The 20,582-nt window shown below is 36.1% G+C and overlaps 1 protein-coding gene across 1 annotated transcript in view; it reads right to left on the bottom strand.

Annotated features, from left to right (window-relative positions):
* Positions 1–20,582, bottom strand: part of MICU1 (mitochondrial calcium uptake 1) — a 230,077-nt gene that overhangs the window by 118,915 nt on the left and 90,580 nt on the right. Inside the window, 2 exon segments of the mRNA XM_078150834.1 lie at positions 7,060–7,118; positions 7,120–7,172. Coding sequence (XP_078006960.1) covers positions 7,060–7,118; positions 7,120–7,172 — 112 coding nt within the window.

Genomic DNA, 20,582 nt, shown 5'->3' on the forward strand with positions numbered 1-20,582 from the left:
TGTCAAACACATGACCCATTGGGCACAGTTGAAATCAGATGAAAGTGTAACTAAGAAATATTTAATAAAATAATTAAAAATACAATAAAACATTGATAATATTACATATTACAACTAAGTTAATACGTGGCCCTCAGGGATCATTATGTGTGGATTAGTAGCCCCCATTTCTATTTGAGTTTGACACCACTGTTCTGGAATTTTACTGAAATACTGTTACATAGCTTATTTTTCTCTTAAGCTAGAATTTTCTTGTTGAATTGTTTTAATTTAATAATTTCTTCCCCTTCCCTCTGCCAACTTCAGAACTATTCCAAAACCCTTATTGCTTGAGGATAAAATTCCTTCTATATAAAATAAAATTTTCTTGGTCTTGTAGCATAAAAGATATATGTGACTGAAACACTAAGCTGACTCCTAGCTTCCTCTAAATCAAAATTTTAGTTTGGTTGATGATGCAAAGACTTAAATCCTTTAAATCAGAGAGCAGCTGGACCATCCAAAATGGATATGGTGTTAGTCATCTGGCTGGAACTGTACTTAAAAGTATTACTTTATTATCTCTGAATAGGCTATATTTTCCACAATAGCACTGAATTAATTATAGCCACAGCTTGTGCCAGAGTAAGAAGTTATTGGTAAATAAAACCCAATGACAGACTTAATTTTCTTTACTGCAAGCAATACTATACCTTCCTTATAATAAGCAATAGAGTATGCCTGTAACTCAAAATAAATAGCTCATACACACTGCAGCAGCATAAAAAAAATTATCATTAATTTTCTGTCTTTCTCTTTTAGTTTCAGTTTAGTGCTTATAGATAATACTCATCTGGAAAGGTATTATACGGTCAACATCTAATCAAGTCATAGCAAGGTTTTCTTTACTTCTTTTTCAAACCCTGAATCCCTCATGGAAAAAGTGATAATTAGAGCTTTGTCTAACAATTTTCCTAATAATTAGAGCTATCCTAAAGGGGAATGGGCTCCCCTGAAAGGAAGCAGATTGGCTCTCATAGGCAGTGCCAAGTGAAGGTTGGATGACCGCTCTGGGGGTCTAGTGAAGGAAGGGTTTGTACTCAGGCATGGGTTTCCTAGGTAGGCTCCAATGTTCCTCCCAACTTTGATTCTGTGATCTGGAAGGGCCTCAAATATGCTGTTATAAGCTTTCCACTGACAGCCTTGTAAATGTTTTGTCAAAAAACTCATTAGCCCTGAATAACACTTGCATTACTCTGCAAACTTAACAATGGAGCCACAAAATTCCAACTAAGCGCTACAAAATCTCTTGATAATAACAATGCTATTGTCAGGAGACCAGGATAAATTTTCCCTTCTAGTACTGATTATTACTATTTTTTTTTTAGGCAATAGGGGTTAAGTGACTTGCCAAGAGTCACACAGCTAGGAAGTGTCAAATGTTTGGTCTGAGGCCGGATTTGAACTCAGGTCCTTCTGACTTCAGAGCTGGTGCTCCATCCACTACGACACCTACCTGCCCTCTAGTACTGATTGTTAAGAGAGATGCAGGAAGCATTACGTATTTTTGAAAAATTACTCGATCACTTACACAGGGAGTATATAGTAGATGGGTACCAGATTCATAATTAGGAGACAGGTTTGGATCCTGGCTCTGATATTTACTGACTATACAACCAGAGGCAATAATAAGAACAATAACAATAATAAGAATGACAACAATAATTAATATTTATGTAGTACTTTAAGGTTTGCAAAGAGCTTTACATATACTATATCATTTGGTCCTCACAATAACCCTTGTTAGATGCTGTTTTATTCCATTTTCAATGAGGAAACCGAGACTGAAGTAGTTAAGGGTCTTGTCCAGGCTCACAGAGCTATTAAATATGTAGGGCATGATTTGAATTCAGATCTTGTCTCCCAGTCCAGCGCTCTAGCTACTGCACCACCCAGCTGCCCTGTCACTTTTACTGTCTGAATTTAGAGTCCTCGCCTACAAAATGAGCATAATGGTATGTACACTATCTACCACAAGACTGTTCTGAAGAAATTGCTTTATAAAGCTTAAAGAGCTTTAGATATGGGAAAATATGGGATAACCAACCAAATCCATGGGATGATGCTTTAAACATACAGTAGACCTTTACTACATCTACACGGAAGGAAGCCTCCCACTTTTCTACAGATTCCAGTTAAGAAAACCCAAGAGGGAATCAAACATAAGAGAAAGACTGCTGGATTTCATCTGATTTTCACTAGGCCTATGATAATAACTTTAAAGCCCTGGGAACTTAACTGTAAATAAAATTCCATTTTTTTCTGTTCTCAATTCTTCTGTGGTTACTTTACTAAGAATATTAATAAATTATAAGAAAAAAATTTTATAAAATAGAAACTTTAATAGTAATAATTAGACACTTTGTCTAGGATTAATTTCGTATTATTAGTCTATAAGCTTATAAATTTAGTTGGTTTATATATGAATGAAATAATAAATAAGACAAATTTCATAAACTGTTAAAGATGTAAGTCCAAACTCCAAATAATATTATGAACTGAACACATTTCACTTTATCCAGAGACTCAGTAATTGCTAGTACCTCTTACATATGAATGATATTCACCTGTATCTGGTTAATGAGCAAACCTTTTCTCTCATAAAGCTTATCACTAGCAAGAGTATTTGGCTTAGTTTAACACTAGCTGGTGTTGAGATTTGTCAGTGTTTGAAATTAAACTGCTGATAACACGTATTTCCTTTTCTTTCATTCATATTCATTCATTCATTCATTAACTTAATTTATTATTTTTGTTCAGACCTATGATTTTATGAGTGTAAGGAATTCCTGATGTGGCAGTATAGAACTGTGACTTCTCTGTAACTTAAAGTGCTAGAAAGTTGCCTCAGACAACTACCATCTCTCTCTTCCATTTCCACCCACACAATGCTGGAGTTAGAGAAAGCCATGCCACTATCCTAATTGGATCCAACATAAATTTATGTTCCTCTAAACTCAACTTAGATGGGTCTTCACTGCAGCAAAGTAGTTTTTTTATTTCTAATTGCTTCTCTATCACATTCCCTACGGCAGTTGTCAGAATCTCTTCTCAGGTCTCCCACACCATCCCTTCCCCAGGCTCTTGGCTTATTAATGAAAAAATAAAGTCCATTTTCCTCGAGCTCCTTCCCTCTCACGCTCTTTATCTCAAAACTGGTTAGCAGTATTCCATGTTTCCTCTTCCTTTACTTCCATCTCAAATGAAGAGGTGGTCCTTCCCACCAAAGACAATTCTTCTACAGGCACCCTTGATAGGCACCCTTGATTCCATCTCTGGCATATCACCCCCACAATTATCCCTCTATGTCCCTAATCTTCACTCTCTCCTTATCTACTAGTTCCTTCTTTGCTGCTTCAAACATGCCTATATCTTACTCATTCTTAAAAAACCTCCCAGAGAAAGCTGTCTACATTTGTTGCCTCCATTTTCTTTCCTGTCACTCATTCCTCAAATCTTCATAATCTAGCATCTGACATTATCACTAAGCTAAAACTGCTCTCTTCGCTCACAGGCATAACTATAATCTTTATGCAGACGATTCAGTGGAAAGAATACTGGATATGGAGTCAGAAGATACAAATTCAAATCCCATCTCTGCCATATGTTACCTATATGCGAACTTAGGTAACTCACTTGATCTCTTCCAGTCTCAGCCCCTAACCAGTAAAATAAGGGGTTTGGACTGGATTGCCCAAGGTTCCTTTCAGCTATAGATCTGTGATCTTATATATCTAATCCTTGTCTTTCCCTAAGCACCAGTCCCACATCACCAACTCGTATTTGGCATTTAGAACTGGATGTCTTGGAGACAAATATAAAATACTCAGATACAAAGTCTTTGTATCATTCTCAATTCCTTACTTTCTCTCATTCCACATACCCAGTCAGGTGCCAAGTACTATTAATTCTACCTCTACAATATTTCTTACAAGCAATATCCTTCTCGCACAGTCCAGGTTTTTGTCACCTCTCAGCTAGACTATAGCAATATTTTACTAATTGGTCTCCCTCCTCTTCCAATAATCTTCTGCACAGTTCAACTTGTGAGAGCTTGAGGTCACCAGATTTGCTAATTACAAGATCACCTGTAACTGGCATGGCATTTTCATTAGAATGAGAAGGTCAGAATCCAAACTACAACAAGCTAAGAAATACGTGAAAGAGGAAGTGAAGGCAACAAGTGGAGACTATTATATATGAATGTTCAGGGTCCTTAGAAAAACTATTAATATTTAATGAGCTCTTCATTTTCACTCAAATGAGCTGAGATGTGGTTGTTTTCTTGGGTAGTCTTCTGATTCACATTTGACAATGTTCAGAGTCCCAGCTGCTGAAGGAAAAATACACTCGAACTGGACTGAAAATCCTAGTTGCCATTGCTTTCTTTAACTCCTGCTGTAAAAATCTACGTGCTAGTCTGCCAGAAACTATTCAAATCACAGAGGTAGGGTGTCAACCAATAAAATGTATGAAGAAGGAAGAAAAGAGAACAGAACAAAGCATGTTTCTGAGGTATCATGAATCACTTGGATGGAAGGAAATGGTTCCACTAGAAAGGACACATGCTCCATCTTTTACTGGCACCATCTGTGGACTAAAGGCACCAACACCCCAGGGACTTTTCACACTATGACATAAACAGCTGAAAATTTAGGTTGGCATAATGTGCTTTGGATTAGATCATAAGGAAAAGAGTCTTATGTCCTGCTTACGATGCATGATATAGTGCTTTGTGGACAGCAGGAATCTTGAAAATGTTGAATGAATGATATAACAAATCTTCTCACTCTCATTTTATTCTTAAGTTTTAAAATATATGTACTTGAAACCACTAAACTAATGGATTTGAACAGTCGGATAATGTGAAGATAGCAAGGGTTGTTTGGACGTAGAGGGGCCTAGGCAACTGAGGGACAAAAAAATCAGAGACTTCAAGGCTTTTCAGAGATCATTAGGTCATTCTCTTTCATTCATAAAAAAAGTGACACCCAGGGGCAGTTAGGTGGTGCAGTGGATAAAGCAGTGGTCCTAGAGTCAGGAAGATCTGAGTCCAAATCTGACCTCGGACACTGGAACTTAGTAGCTGTGTGACCCTGGGCAAGTTACTTAACCCCAATGCAAGAAAGAAAAAGAAAGGAAGGAAGGAAGGAAGGAAGGAAGGAAGGAAGGAAGGAGGGAGGGAGGGAGGGAGGGAGGGAGGGAGGGAGGGAGGAAGGAAAGGAAGGAAGGAAGGAAGGAAGGAAGGAAGGAAGGAAGGAAGGAAGGAAGAAGAAGGAAGGAAGAAGGAAGGAAGAAGAAAGAAAGAAAGAAAGAAAGAAAGAAAGAAAGAAAGAAAGAAAGAAAGAAAGAAAGAAAGAAAGAAAGAAAGAAAGAAAGAAAGAAAGACACCCAGAAGAGTGAAGTGATTTACCCATAGTTATATGTCGAGCTAGTTGGTGGAAGGTACAAACTAAAAACCAGATCTCCTGATTTCTACTGCCATGTTGCCTCCCTGTGGGGGGATTTTATTATCAATATGAAATGCACATGAAAATGCTATGTACAACCCATATGCTAGCTTTTCCCACAATCACAATTCTGGCACTTTTAAAACAGGACTAATTATAGATCTTTTCAAATGTGATATGAAACACTTCATTCCCATGGTATGCACAAAATGACACATTTTCAGATCTAAAATATGCTTTCTTTCCAACTCCCTTGTTTCACAGCTTCACCCTGGCCCAATGCAACATTTCTACTACTGTTGGAGCAGTTCCAGTGAGTTCATTCAGGCCCTGAGCACATGACTATAAATGCCGGCCCATAAGCTTCTTAAAGGCAGGAACTATGATTTCTAATATTTTGTATTGTCTGTAACACCTATCATAGTACCCTGAATGTAACAGGCATTCAAAAAAATATTTGTTGATGCTGAGTGTAGCTGAAGATAAAGGTGTGTGAGTGGAAGGGTGGCTGGACAGAGGAAGTAACAGAGGTTTGTCATGGACCATTAAACACATTGAGAAACATTATTTTTAAAATTTGGGTTGAAAAAAAAATTTGGGTTTGAATTTCAAATGAACTCTGCTTCTGCTTAGAGAGACTGTAATATATTGCGTTAATTAAAAAAAATAGGATAAAACTAAAGCATTTACTTTGATTCCCTCTTTATACCTTAAAAGCTTTCATTTTGTGAGATGGAATTTCTATACACAGGAAAGTCCACAGTAACACACAGACTAATAAGTTAAAAAAAATTACCAACTAGTATTTTCCTGGGTCAAATCTGGAGTTAAAAGAGCTCAAAATTTGCCTACATGATGGACCGTGGGGAGTGTACCATGTTAAATTGTGGAGTTACTTCTCTGCTTTTTGAAAGAGGAATTGGGGTTTTACTGAAAAGGCCATGATGGGAATGGAGACTACAGACAGAAATATAAAACGTCTCCAGCTAGCAGACAGAGCTACAGTCCACTGCCATTATCTTAACTAAAGCGCCCAGGGACTCTTTGCTGGATGTTTTGTTTTTCATTTTAACCTCAATTCTGTATCCTCTTTCTCTTGCTGCAATGTAGATCTATGCAGTAGTAAAGAACTCCAAAACAGAAAAGGAAAAACAAAAAACTTTTAAGTCTTGTGTGCCTGACTGATGAACTTATTTAGAACCAACTAGTGGCACAATACCGATAGAGCACTAGACTTGGAATCAGGAAGACCTGAGTTTAAATCCACCCTCAGACACTTATTAGCTGTGTGATCCTGGGCAATCACTTAATCGCTCTCTGCCTCAGTTTCCTCAACTGTAAAATGGAGATAATATTAGCAATCCAACTTGAAGGTTGTTGTGAGGATCAGGTGATAGATATCACGTATGTAAAAAGTGTTTAGCACAGTGCCTGGCACATAGTAGGAGCTACATATTTATTCCCTTGCCCTTAATTAATTAATGTAGTCTACTCTTTCTCCCTCCCTTTCCTTCTTTTGCCTATACCTCCAAAAGATAATTTTTTAAAATTAAGAAACAATTATACTTACTAGAAAGGACGGTTGTAAGGAAGATGTAGTCAGAAAAGGAGATGAGTCCACACTCTCCAAGTGTAAAATATGCTGCCTTCATCAGCAAATTTCTCTCGTTCCTGAGATATCTTCTAGAAACGTTGCAGCCCCCCCAAAAGAAAGAGGATAAAAATTAGTCAATGAACAATAAGAAAGGAGCCGTTATTTACACAGCGGCTTCAAGCTACTTCTCATAAGCACATTCTTGAAGGCCATTCTAAATCAAAGGATCCTTTACAGCTTTCAAGATTATAGAAATTACAAGGCACTTTTGAGTATCAAATTAGATATAATGTGGAAATGGCAAATTGAAGAGTCCCAACATATTAGTAGTTCTGACAAACATACTGGCTCAAGCAAGGATTTATTACGTGTGCTTTGTTTCTGAACAGAATTTACCCTCTTCTCATAGAGGTTATGAAGGTAATAAAAGAAAAAGACATTAAGAAGATCTTTTTGAATCTCCCATCTCAAGTACCTTGCTGCTCTGTTATTCACAGAAGCCCAGAAAATGAATTCCTGATATACTTAGTTATAAAGGTTTTTAATCTAATGTTCCAATGGACATTCATTTTTGTAACATAGCAAAATATATTATCCAAAGGAGAATTTGAAATAAAGTGCTTGCTAAGTTTAGGGCTTTCTTTTTATTAATATTTCGCTTTACCATGATTAGTACCTTTGATTGATGTCATTCTGTGAAGGACTATCTAAAATTTTAGCATTTACCCAAGACAAATATACTTTTTGGCTGAGCAAAGAGTTAAGGCTATGTGTCACTACTGGCCCTTTGGGCTTTCCTGATTACCACATTCCTCTGGATCACTGAACTAGATTTCTATTTATCTACTCTGTATTCTCACTTCTGAGACAAGTCAGAGGCCACTTGATGACTTTATACCTCTGCATCCTCAAATGCTGAAAAGGATCCATCAGGGTTAGACTGGGTACTGAGTTTCATCTGTGCTGGAAAACAAATGTAGCTATGCAAGAACTTATCATAAATAGGGATATCAAAATAACATCGAATGTTAAAGAAACTAAGTGCAATTAAAGTCACATTAAGTCATGCAAGCACATATAAGCAGAGCACAATACAGGCATAAACTTGGGAAGAGTATCAGGAAACCAAACCAACAAACACCATCAGGCCAAACAGCCAGCTACACAAGTGACCCATGGGTTACCTCGGTCTAGTGGGGATCCCATCATATATACAAGATAAAGGAAAGAAAAATGGTTACCCAACCACATGAAAGTAACTGCATGAAGTGTCAGTGTGTCAATGTGAACGGTTACCCTTCCAGAAGAGAAGAATGATATGGGGAAACCTCCAAAGAGCAGGTCCACGAGGTCAATGACAGCAGTGAAGCACTTTGGCTTCAGTGGCTGGCATCCTCTGGGGATAGATGCTCTCATTTTATTTGTACCTATGTCTAAAGATCAGTTCTTTTAACTAACAGAAATAAGGATGAAAAACAGTCTAACAATTTCCACTTTAAGTAACCTAAGATTCCAATCCATACTGGCTCCTCTACCAAAATATGAAATAAAAATTTGGGGAAAATGGGAGAATTGAAAGAAGCCTGAAGTGGAAAGGCTTTTTAGTAGGAAATTTAGGCTTATATCCATCAAAATATGCATGAATAAAACTCTCAAATTATCTAGTATACTATAAGAGGACATTTATTTAGGGATAGACAAGCAAGAGGGAAACAAAGCACATTAATATTACAATTATGTGTCCTGAAGAAACTGTGTACATACTGCTAAATAATATACAAGAATTATCTAGTTTATGCAATTATACATACACATACATAAATATATTTTGCTGTTGTTTTGTCATGTCCGACCCTTCATGGACTGATTTGGGATTTTCTTGGCAAAGATACTGGAGCGGTCTGTCATTTCCTTCTCTAACTTACTTTACAGATGAAAAAACTGAGGCAGGGTTAAGTGACTTGCCCAGGGTCACACAGCTAGTAAGTGTCTGAGGCCAGATTTGAATTCTGAAAGATTCATCTTCCTGACTCCAGGCCTGGCACTCTACCCACTGTGCCACCTAGCTGCCCATACATAAATACATGCAATGTATTCTACAAACAAGAGCACAGCTTCTAAAAGAATATTACCAGCTCTATTCCTTCCCTCTCCCCCTTAAAAAAATAGAGACACAGAAATTAAAGTATTTACCCAAGGTCAAAGTGAAAGGGAAAATGGGATGGAATTAAGGTAGAGAAACCACAACTTTTGTTTCCTACAAAATAATCAACAGGTTCATCCCACTCTCAGATGATAAAGTATAAATGTCATTTTGATAAACACCATGACAGTAAATATCCCTGTATAGCAAAATGGTATCTAAGTCTCTCTCCTTTGGAACAACTTTAGCAAGGGAATTTAGTCTCTTAAGTTGTTTTTGTGTGTGTGTGTGTGTGTGTGTGTGTTTCAACAGAACTCATCTGACATAATGAAAAGAAAATTAATAACTGCAAGCAAAGTGTCAGACAATGACAGCATGCCGATTTCCATCATATGTCAGAGCTATATTGTACTAGCTCTTGATCTCTATTCCCCTTGTCCTACTGTCAGGTATTTTCAAAGTAAAAAAAAAAAGACATAACATAATCAAATGCTTTAAATCTGTTACCTACTTTATCTTGTAAAATAAATTTAATGGAAAATGAATTCAATCTGAAAATAATTTTACTGTTTCAACTTCTGAGTAACAGATGATAGGAGAGGCATATCTAGCTTTTTTTCAATGGTTATTTCCACTTAGTGAAAATTAAAAAGTTTCATTTTTGATTATAATTGCTAACTTATAGACAACATATGTGCATTTTGTTTATGAGAGACAATATAAAATGAAAAGTTGTAGGCACTAATTCCATCCTGTCCTGCAATTTCTCTATTCCATGATGTATATTTTAATGATACATAAAGCCACAATTTTTCTCACATAAGTTGTTAAACTACTTCTTTTTGGGGCAGGAAGAATCTTATGGGAGTACTTTATGTTTTAATTTGGAAATTAATTGTAATAAATATCATTTAAATCGTGCCTGTTGTTTCTGCATCACTTTGATAGTAAACAAAACACATTTGCTGGCTAGTAAATACAAAGCATTTTATAATGCATCTATTATCCCTAAGAGTTTGTACATATCCATGACAAATGCCTGAAAGGATAAAAATAATTCTTGGAATTCACCTAGATGTTAATGGCATAGACATAAAACCTGTTGTAAAAATCATTCTCTTAGACTACTCAAAGCTAAAGTATGTATTCCTAGTCTAATAGATCTACTAGAATGGGGAAGAGAAGAAAGAAAACAAAGAGGAAAAATCCTATCTTTGCTTATTGGAAAAAAATAATTTTCAGATTATTTTGTATCATAAGGCTGCTTCTTGGCTAGTCTGTTGAAATCAGTAAGATGAATCTTCCTCAAATTAACACAGAGTAATTGCAACTTTTGAGTTTGATCATGGATAAAACGGACTTTAAGAAACTAAGTATGTTGAAACTGGGTATCTGGGAAGTTGAGAAAGGTATATTCGGATTTTTTTTCAACTTCAAAGCTTCTTAGTGGTCCAAAGCAAAAAATATGAATGCGTGTGTGTGTGTGTGTGTGTGTGTGTGTGTGTGTGTGTGTGTAATGGATCCAAAATAACACATATTACCTCAGAGAGTACAATAAAATTTTATAATTTATAATTTCTTAAAATTCTATGAAGCCTGTGGAGCATAAGAGGCATAAAATTAAGAGGAAATTCTCTCTTTATTAAAAATCCATTTTTCTTTATCTGTAAAGCTTTCTTGACTTCTAAGCAAGGTGTCACTAATACTTAATGTACCCGATATCTTCTAGTAGTTTTGACATATATTTCTCAATTTTCAAGGTGAGAGAAGTACAGACCAAGAATGACCAAAAAAGAAATTACAGAAAGAGTAGCAAAGGACTGAGTTCATGGGAAAATATTTTTTCTCTGAGTGTCCTGAGGGAAAAATAGCTAAATAGTAGATACTGTCCCTTTTTCTGTTCTATGAGAGATCCAGTTTGATGAATACCTCTGGAGAGAGTTCCAGGCAAGCTTCAACGAAAGCTTCAAAACTCAGTGGACTAAAAATGATGTGCATTTTCCCTAACTGCTCAGAGGTAACCATTTTTATGAAAGATTATTTAAGTTCACAGCAGATTTATGAAATAATTTATTAACCCATTCTAAGGGACTTGATTTTTAGTTCAAGAGCCTCCTAACACTTAACAAGGAGGCAGCCAGATGGCTCAGAGGATAGAGAACTGGGCCTGAAGTCAGGAAGACCTGAGTTCAAATCCTCCCTCAGACATATATTAGTTGTGTGACACTGGGCAAATCACTTTGCCTAGTTTGCTTCATCTTCTTCATCTGTAAAATGAGATAGAGAAGAAAATGGCAAACCATTCCAGTACCACTGCCAAGAAAACCCCAGACAGGGTCACAAAGAGTAGGACATGACTGAGCAAGCGCAACAACAATAATATTTAATATAGAAGAAGCAAAAAAAAATTAAATGTAGGAGAGAGAAAGCAAGTATACTTAAAATGTTATTAATAACACCGACCCAGATAGTCTAAGAAGGCATAGGATAATATTCTAAAGAAAACAATGTCATGAAGGGGACTGAATTTCCTAGGACAGCACTTGGTACTATCATGGTATCTAGTATATATTTTTGAGATTGATTCAATCAAAACTACATATGTTTAACTAAAGGTTTCAACTGCTAACCAACTTTTAAAAGGGAACGTGTAAATTAAGAAGGTGTTAAGGTCATAACATTCAAATACAGTCACATTTTTATCCAGACCTCATTCCACTTAGTTGAATCTCAGAATTTAGGCTCTCTGTGTATCACATTTAGAACAATGGCATTTATCAAGTGCAATTCTATTGAACTTATCAAAAAATATTTTTCTTTAAAAATGCAAAGTACAATGCAATTTGGGATGATTAAAAAAAAACCTGTTCAATGGCCTAAAAGATGCAAAAATACAAATTCAAGAAAACAAGAGTTAAAGAGCATGCTTACACTGTTTAGTAACTATTTGTGCATAATTCCAAAGTGCTTTCCAGTATTTCACAGCTCCAAAAGTATATCACAACATGCCTGTTTCCCTGCATCTCCTTTACATTTGTCATCTTCACCAATCTGATGGCTGTGAGGTAGAACCTCAGAATTGCTTTAATTTACATTTCTTTAGTTCTTAGTGATTTGGAGAGTTTTCTATGTGGCTATAAATAAGCTGGGGTTCTTCCCTTGAGAAGTACCTGTTCATATCTTTAAATCATGTTCAATTGGGAGAATGGCTCTTATTCTTATACATTTGAATCAGTTCCTTATATATCTTGAGAAGGAGACTTTTATCAGAGAAATCTGTTGCAAGAAATTTTCCTAGTTCATTGTTTCCTTCCTAATCTTAGTTGTATTAGATTTGTTTGTGTGAACACTTTTTAACTTAATGTAATCAAAGTTACCTATTTTATATTCTATCCCCTTATTTCATCAAGAATTCTTCCCCTTTCTACAGATTTGGTATGCAATTTCTTCCTTATTTCTTAATTTGTTTATGATGTGACCTTTCATATCTAGGTCATATATACATTTGGAACTTATCTTGGGGTAAGGTGTGAGGTAGTAAGTTTAAACTTAACATCTTCCCTATTGTGATCTGAATTTCCCAGCAGTTTTACTTTAATAAGGAGTGCTGACACCAGTAGCAGGGGTCTTTGTTTGTTGAACTTCAGACTACTAGATTGCTTTGCTTCTATGTTTTATACATCTCCCCTGTTCCACTTCTCTCTCTCTCTCTGTCAAAAATTGTTTTAAGAATTACTGCTTTGTAGTATAGTTTGACATGTGGCACAGCTTGGCCTTCTTTATCCCCACTTTTTTCCATTATTTTCATTGAGATTCCTGCTCTTTTGTGCTTCTAGATATATATTGGGGGTTTTTTTTCTGCATCTACAAAGTAATCCACTGGTAGTTTGATTACTATGGCACTGAACAAGTAACATTTCTCTAAGTATTTAGGTTGGTGTATAATTTTGTAAAAACAAAACACTAATGTTTCGTAGTTGTATTTATATAGTTCTTAGTCGTATCTTGGTAAGTGGGCTGCTAGGCCTGTAACCCAAAGAGATCAAAGAAATATGTACAAAATATTTACAGCAGCTCTTTTGGTGATGATAAATAACTGAACACTAAGAGGATGTCTATCGATTGGGGAACGGCTAACCAAATTGTAGCATATGAATGTCATGGAATACTATTGTACTCTAAGAAATGGGCAGATAGTTTCAAACAGACAAGGAAAGACTTACATGAACTAACACAGAGTGGTCAGAAGAAAGAAAAGAACAATTCATACTATAACTTCAATGCCATAAAAATGAACAATTTTGAAAGACTAAGAGTTTTAATTAACTAAATGATCAACTGTGATTCCAGAGGACTAATAAAGAAGGATGCTGCCCATATGACAAGACAAGATGGATTAACATGAAGAATAAGAAATGGATTTTTGGAAATGACCAATGTGAGAATTTGTTTTGTTTGATTGTGCTTAACAATTGAAAAATTTTAAATAATGAAATTAAAACATTAAAAAAAAAGAAAACAAATGTTACTCTTACTCTGTTAACTGCAGACATGAACTAGCCATGGATTTGACTTGCTTTAAGATTAAAACATGGCTTTAGAAAGAATTTCACTCCATGACATGCAAAACTTTGATCCCAACTCAAAGTAAACACTAACTAAAATTTCCCAAAAGGATCTAGCTAGTGATCTGAACTGCTTTATACTATATAATATTAGTTTCTCTTAGGCTAAATATCAAATAAACAACAAAATTTACAAGAGTACTACCATGTTGCTGGTGGCTCTAAGAGTTACACTGTACACATCAAGACGTTGGTAATAAATTCTATCGGTAACATGGGCACTTCCATTCGTTTTTCCAGGGCTGATGACAGACTTGTGCTGATCCAACTGTTTATTTCTACTTGGTCTCCCTATGACCAGTAGTATACATTTAAAAGGATAAGGATATAATTGGTAGCCATGACTCTCAAATATGTTTTTGGTTCCACAATACTATGCTTCAAATAATTTAACTAACCTACCACAAAAACCACTTAGAATATAAAATCATTCTTTCGTTCTGGGATCTTTTCAGGAAGATGAGTCAGACTATTTATACTTTTAAAACAAACATCAACCAAGAATTAAACTTTTTAACTTTTCGTCTTCTTCAAGTTTTAAATAAAACAATTTTCTTACTATCCAGAATTACAGCCTTGAGAAGTAGCATTTTTAAGTTGCTTGCAAAACAATACTTATCATTAAAAGATCATAGGATATCAAGAACCATAGATTGAAAGGTAGCACGAATGTCAGAAGGCATAGGATCGGAGATCCCAAGTTGTCAGGTAACATAGAGGTCACCGGATCACAGAGTTCAAGTTGGAAGCAAGCGGCAGTACTCTCCTGCCCAACCTTCTCATGTTATGAATGAGGAAATGAAGCCCAGAGAGGTTCAGTGACTTGCCCAAAGTCCGCAGGCACTAAGTGGCACAGTGGGTCCTCTGATTCCCAATCTGGTCGTCTTTCTGCATTACATCATGTTTGGTGTCTACTGTCTCATACAGCAAAACTGAAGGATATGAGTTCACAAATTAATTTAGGCTATCTTTCTTTGTAGTTTCACACTGTGGGAAAAAATCCACGCTGACATTTGTCCCTCATTATTTATATGCATTTTACAGTCTGTCTAAATCCCTCAATTGCTAGTGAATTTGTACTTCAAAAACAAAGACAGACTAATGAAGAGTATCTAATTTTCCTCTTTAGGAAAGGAATGTTGACACATTATTTCAAAATGACAATATTTCCATCTGAAGGGAAGGAAAAAACAATTCATTAAATATAGCCTTACAATTTATGCTCATATTTCGGTGATCATGTGGTACATAAATATATATTAAAGATCCCAAAAGTCACCAACCCTAAGCAATCATACACCATTTCCAACCTAACAGAATGCTGCAGAGTAGGGAAAGGAGAAGGGAGAACATTTATATGGCACCTACTATGTGCCAGGCCCTGTGTAAAGTATTTTACAAATATTATCTCATTTGAACCTCACAACAATTCTGAGCTAGGTTATTATGTGCATTATACAGATGAGGAAACTGAGGTAGGTAAAATTTAACTGACTTCCCCAGGATCACATTTGAATTTATGTCTTCCTGACCCAAGCCTAGCGCTCTATCTACTGCACCAACTAGCTGCTTCTAACAGAAAAAAGTGAATTACTCTCTCCAGAAACTGGAACAAGGTTGTTTTAGAGACAAAGTCAGAAAAAAAAGTTTAATTGTGATACATTCCTAATTAATGGAGCTTTGAGATACCTTGTTTCTCTCACTCTCACACAAACTCTCAGTCTGGACAAAATAAAGAGAGTTATGTAACAAACTATGGTAGGATAATGCTCATCATACTGTAAACTTCACTCTGACCAAAAGCAATTTTCTTTCTAGTCCTAATTCTGACCACTTTTTGGCTTTGTAGAATACTCAAAAAGTTAGGATCAAGTATTCATCTTTCCTTTGATAAATGACTACACATCGAATACTCGGGAACATTTAAAGCACAATGTTTAAACAGAGGAAGTAACTTTGATAGTAAGAAAAATATATGCAAATAACTTTGCTGATAATAACACTGATGCTCAAACACTTCACTTTATAAATACCTTATAGTAGCTCCGTGAGGTATTATCAGATCCATAAGAGGACATCTCTTTAATTTATTATTTTCTACAATGTTTTCCTTGTCAACTTCCTTAACTTCAGTTTTGGGCAACAAATATATATATTTTCATTCATGCCCGTCTAATGTCCAAAGTAAAATATAGTAGCTGTCAGGGTTTTTTGTTTTGTTTTGTTTTGTTTCATTTCTTAAGTCCCGGCTGGTCAGATGCTGAAAATGCTCTGCCAGGACAACATGGCATCAACTCACATGAGCTATAGCATCTTAATATAATTTTTTCACTGACAAGAGTCCATAAGGTGGGATTAACCTTAAGTGTCCGGTTTTGAAACACAATTCAGTGTTATAATTCCCCCTCTTCCCATTTAGAGAAACATAATTCTAAAAACAACTAAAATCTTTGTTCAAATTCCTAGGTAATTCATACTGAAGCATAGCCATCACTTCTCTTGAATTCTTCCTCAGATGAAGAGTTTAATACAACAGCCATTTAGAAATACAATCACCACTTGCTGTGTCAGGACTTATGATACTCTAAACATATCTCACACTCACATGAATATATAATCCTAAATGTAACTTGAAATCTCTGTATTAGGTGGGATTGAATCTTCTTTAAGCGAAAGAGACAACAAAAATGTAAGCTGTCTAACGGGAAATGTTTGTTTCTGTTCTTCCAGTAATACTTCCCCAACCCCCACCCCCACCCCAGACTCTGAGCCCTCTGGTGTTTCCCTCTAACTGCATCCAGCAAGTTTCCCTTGCAATTGAAGAGCAAGGCTTGAGCCAATGATGTGGTTCCATATAACTCTTAATGGATCACAGTGTGTAATGCTGTGGAAGCATTTTTGATATAGTTCTCACTTACAGAATAGCCTTGTAAATGCTTTTTGGCAGTCATCACAGGCCCCCAGATGTATGTCAATGGGTAATCTGCAAATGGTGCAGTTTTCAATGAACTGAGTTTGGAACCAAAAGCTACATCAAACTAGAGAGAAATAAATATGCATCAACAAGAACTGTTCTCACTAAATCTCTGGAACAGATAGCCATAAGTCTGCCTATACGCTCCCCCCGGCGGCTCCCAACACATCAGGCATTGACAAAACTGGGAAACTGAAGAAGTGACATCATTAAAATACAGTGAGCTGAATCAGAGAAGCCTCTGTAAAGTAAAAGAAACACAAGGTTTGGACCAGGGCATCTGGATCTGAACGCTAGTTCTGCTACCACTACCTGTGCAACATTTAAGAAGCCCCTTGCTCTCTTTATGTCTTAGTTTCCCCTACTGTGAAATGATGATGAGGACCAAGATGATTTCCAAGATATTTTTCTGCCTCTGCCTCCTGTGATTCAATCAACTAAATACTGGTTTTATGTTGCTCTCACAAAGTTTTATTTGGGTGAACAAAAAACTCACCTAAGTATTTTTGCTGAAATAGTGAGGGGAATTACTCTGGGACCCATTCTTTTCATGTCACATTGAATTGTAAACTAATGTTTGTGATAAAAAGACTAAACATGCAGAGATCAGCATTAAAATGCACAGTCATGTTTATGGTTATATATCAACTATGACAAAACTCAATGAGCTGAGTTAACCTTACATTTGGAAGCAATAAAACTTAAAATAATCCTGCTGCCTACTGGTTTTAATATTTGGGAAAAAAACAGGAATTTTAAACCTCCCTTTGGAGCACCTTACAATTAAGCTGATTCTGGATTTAAAGATCAAATGAAAATGGGGGTTAAAGCCACAATTGGCTAGTAGTGGTGGTACCCAAGACTGGAAACACATTTATGGACATTCCTCCCAGCAACACAATAAATATCCATCACCATTTGTAACAAGCCGCATCTGAAACACAAGATCAGCATTCTATACCACAAATGGAAAAAAAAAACTCCCCTCTTTCCCCAACAATCCTCTACTTTCCACAAGCAGTAGGGATTGGGCATGCAAAGGAGGAGTCCCTGCAGTAAAAGCAAGCAAGGAAAGCCTGATCTGGGGACAGCCTAGAAAATCACTGCTCTGTGTAAGGGCCCATGGCAGTCCAAAAGATGCAGATGTGTCACCAAGATGTATAGTCATTGAAGGCAACACAAGAAAACTCTTCCCCCACTTCCTTTTAGAAAGAAAAATCTTTTTAAAACAATTTTCAAGTTTCAAGACTCTTAAGCAATTCACAAAAGATCCTTGAGAATGCAGTAATACTTAGTCTGAATTTTACCATGATTAAAGGGGCACATGTCATAGCTGACCAGAATGTAGTTCAAAACAAACTGGCAGCACTTGGGGTAAAGACTGGCTCTATCATTCCTAATGATTAAAATCTAAATAAAAAAGAAGTTTTCATTGCTACTCAGGGCTCTAGGTCAGAGAAGCAGCATTTTTTGGCTATGAGCAAAACAATTTTTATGGTTAAAAAGAACTAGGTGCACATCTGGGTTCCCAATCTGTGTCTGGGCATTAATAAAGTGCACCTAATAAAAGAGTGTAGCTTTACAAATTAATTTAGGCTATCTTCTTTTGCAGAATCCAAGTACAGGAAAATTTCAGTTTTGCTATCTATTTCAAGTTACTTGCATACACTCTAAGCTCCAAGCCCCACAAATACAATTTGAATTTGAGTTTGTATTTCAAAGAAGACTAATTAGAAGCATTTAATGTTCTTCTGCTGCAAGACAGCAAGTTTCATATATCACTTCAAAGTGACAGTTTTTTCACCTAAGGAAGAAAGAGACCAAATTTTGCATATTTACCCATCCAATTAATATTCGTATTCCAGTATTCAATCAGTATTAAGACCTCTTAATATACCAAGCTTCAGGTGCCAGGGCTAGGGTGTCTAACATTCAGCCCAAGGGCCAAAGATGATCTTCTCAAGATTTTTAGCAAATTTTCTGTACCTAATCAGACTAGCACACACAAACTAGTAGGGTCAGCAGGGCCTGGTCACCTGCCTGCTGCTATTGCTGTGTAACTGACTTCTACAAAGTATCATGCTAGTAGTTTTGGATAATGGGTAATTATAACTAAAACTGAATGTAATTAATTATAAAATTAAATTCATGCAGTCAGCACACACATGAATTTCTGACTAAGTGGCTAATTACTTGAAAAATTATGTTTCAAGGGAAACAGTGCCCAATTCTTGGTAAAGGTTTAAGATATTTTGGATATTCACAGCCTAGAACATAACAGCTATAAATAGAAAGCACAAACTAAGCTCACATGGCTGTTAAAAATTGTACTAATAAAGCAGCAGTATCTTTCCTAAGTTACAAGTTATGGCTTCTCATCTGATTTGTTTTCCTTTATAGGAAGAGCTAGCATAATGACTTGAAAATAAGGATCTCTAGCATCAAAAATTGTTGATAACACTATTGTCATGAATGAATTCCCATCTTCACAAATTCCAATTTTTAGGGTCCAACACATATACTTTGTTTGAAGATGAGATGTTAAATCAATCCATTTTACTAGTTAAAGATGATCTTATCAAGTTATATCTGAGAGCTCTGCCTGCGTCTACTCAGTGTTACTCATTTGAATAAAGACAGTTGAATAAGGACTACTATTAACAGAGATGAGTTCTGATCTTAGGACATAGCAAAACATGATACAACTTTTATACTGTGTTATGCTAATGGCCCATACAGCAGATTAAGAACTTTTTATATAGAACCATAAAATTATTATATGTAATTATTTGGGCTTTTATGATCCAGCTTCCTTATATGATTCCTATTTTCTTAAGCCCAGAACTTGGGGACACAATATACAAGGTAATAAACATGAATAGAAGACAAATTACGTAATACCTGACATGTTTGTACCCTCAAAGTGCTACCAGTGGGACTGACCCTCTTGTGATATATATGTCTGTGGCTGTAGCCTTCTAAACAGTGAAGGTTTCTGCCATGCTCTTTTTTACAGCTTTCTCCATCTGCTCATTGGCTTTTCCTACTTACAGGTACCAATTTATATGGTTTCAGGCAGCTAAGCAATAGCTTTCCTTTGTTTTACTAAATCTACACTTAAAAACAAACAAACAAACAAAAACCCACAGATTTTTTTTTTCCTGTGAGGTGGCCACTGCTGGATTGAAATTAACCAACATATAAGTGTCCACTACATGTAAGAAATTGTATTGGGTAATAGGGACATGGAGATGAAAAGTAACTCAGCCCTAATCCTCAAGGAGATCACAATCTAGTGGATTAAAAAAAATTTTTTTAACATAATGACAGTTAGTTTGACTCTCCTTTTCAAAGTAGTAGCGTACTACTGCTTAAGGCATCCTCCAGCCAGAATTAAGACTGTCAACTGCTTATAGGAACTACCTAAGGAAACTGCCTATTTCTTCAGAAATATTAATAAATACAGCATAGACATATTTCTTTGCACAAACCTTCTGGATTTGTTTAAAGTTCTCTTTTCAATTGTGTTAGCTACTATATTCTCAAGGACTCACTTAATGTTCTAATTGTCTCTATTCAAGATAAAACATCGATTAAAAGTGACACCAATTGAACCACTCTGAAGGGAGCAGGGGAAGGAAATCAGCATGCACTCTCCCTTTTACGCCCAAAGCATAACTACTTTCTGTGGAGCACAGACTAATGGAAAGAACATGCTGATGAGTCAGTACCTGCCAGAAATCCTGATCAGAGAGAA

The sequence above is a fragment of the Phascolarctos cinereus genome, unplaced genomic scaffold (genome assembly GCF_003287225.1).
Source record: "Phascolarctos cinereus isolate Bilbo 61053 unplaced genomic scaffold, phaCin_HiC Scaffold_3;HRSCAF=262, whole genome shotgun sequence".
NCBI classification, from domain to species: Eukaryota; Metazoa; Chordata; class Mammalia; order Diprotodontia; family Phascolarctidae; genus Phascolarctos; species Phascolarctos cinereus.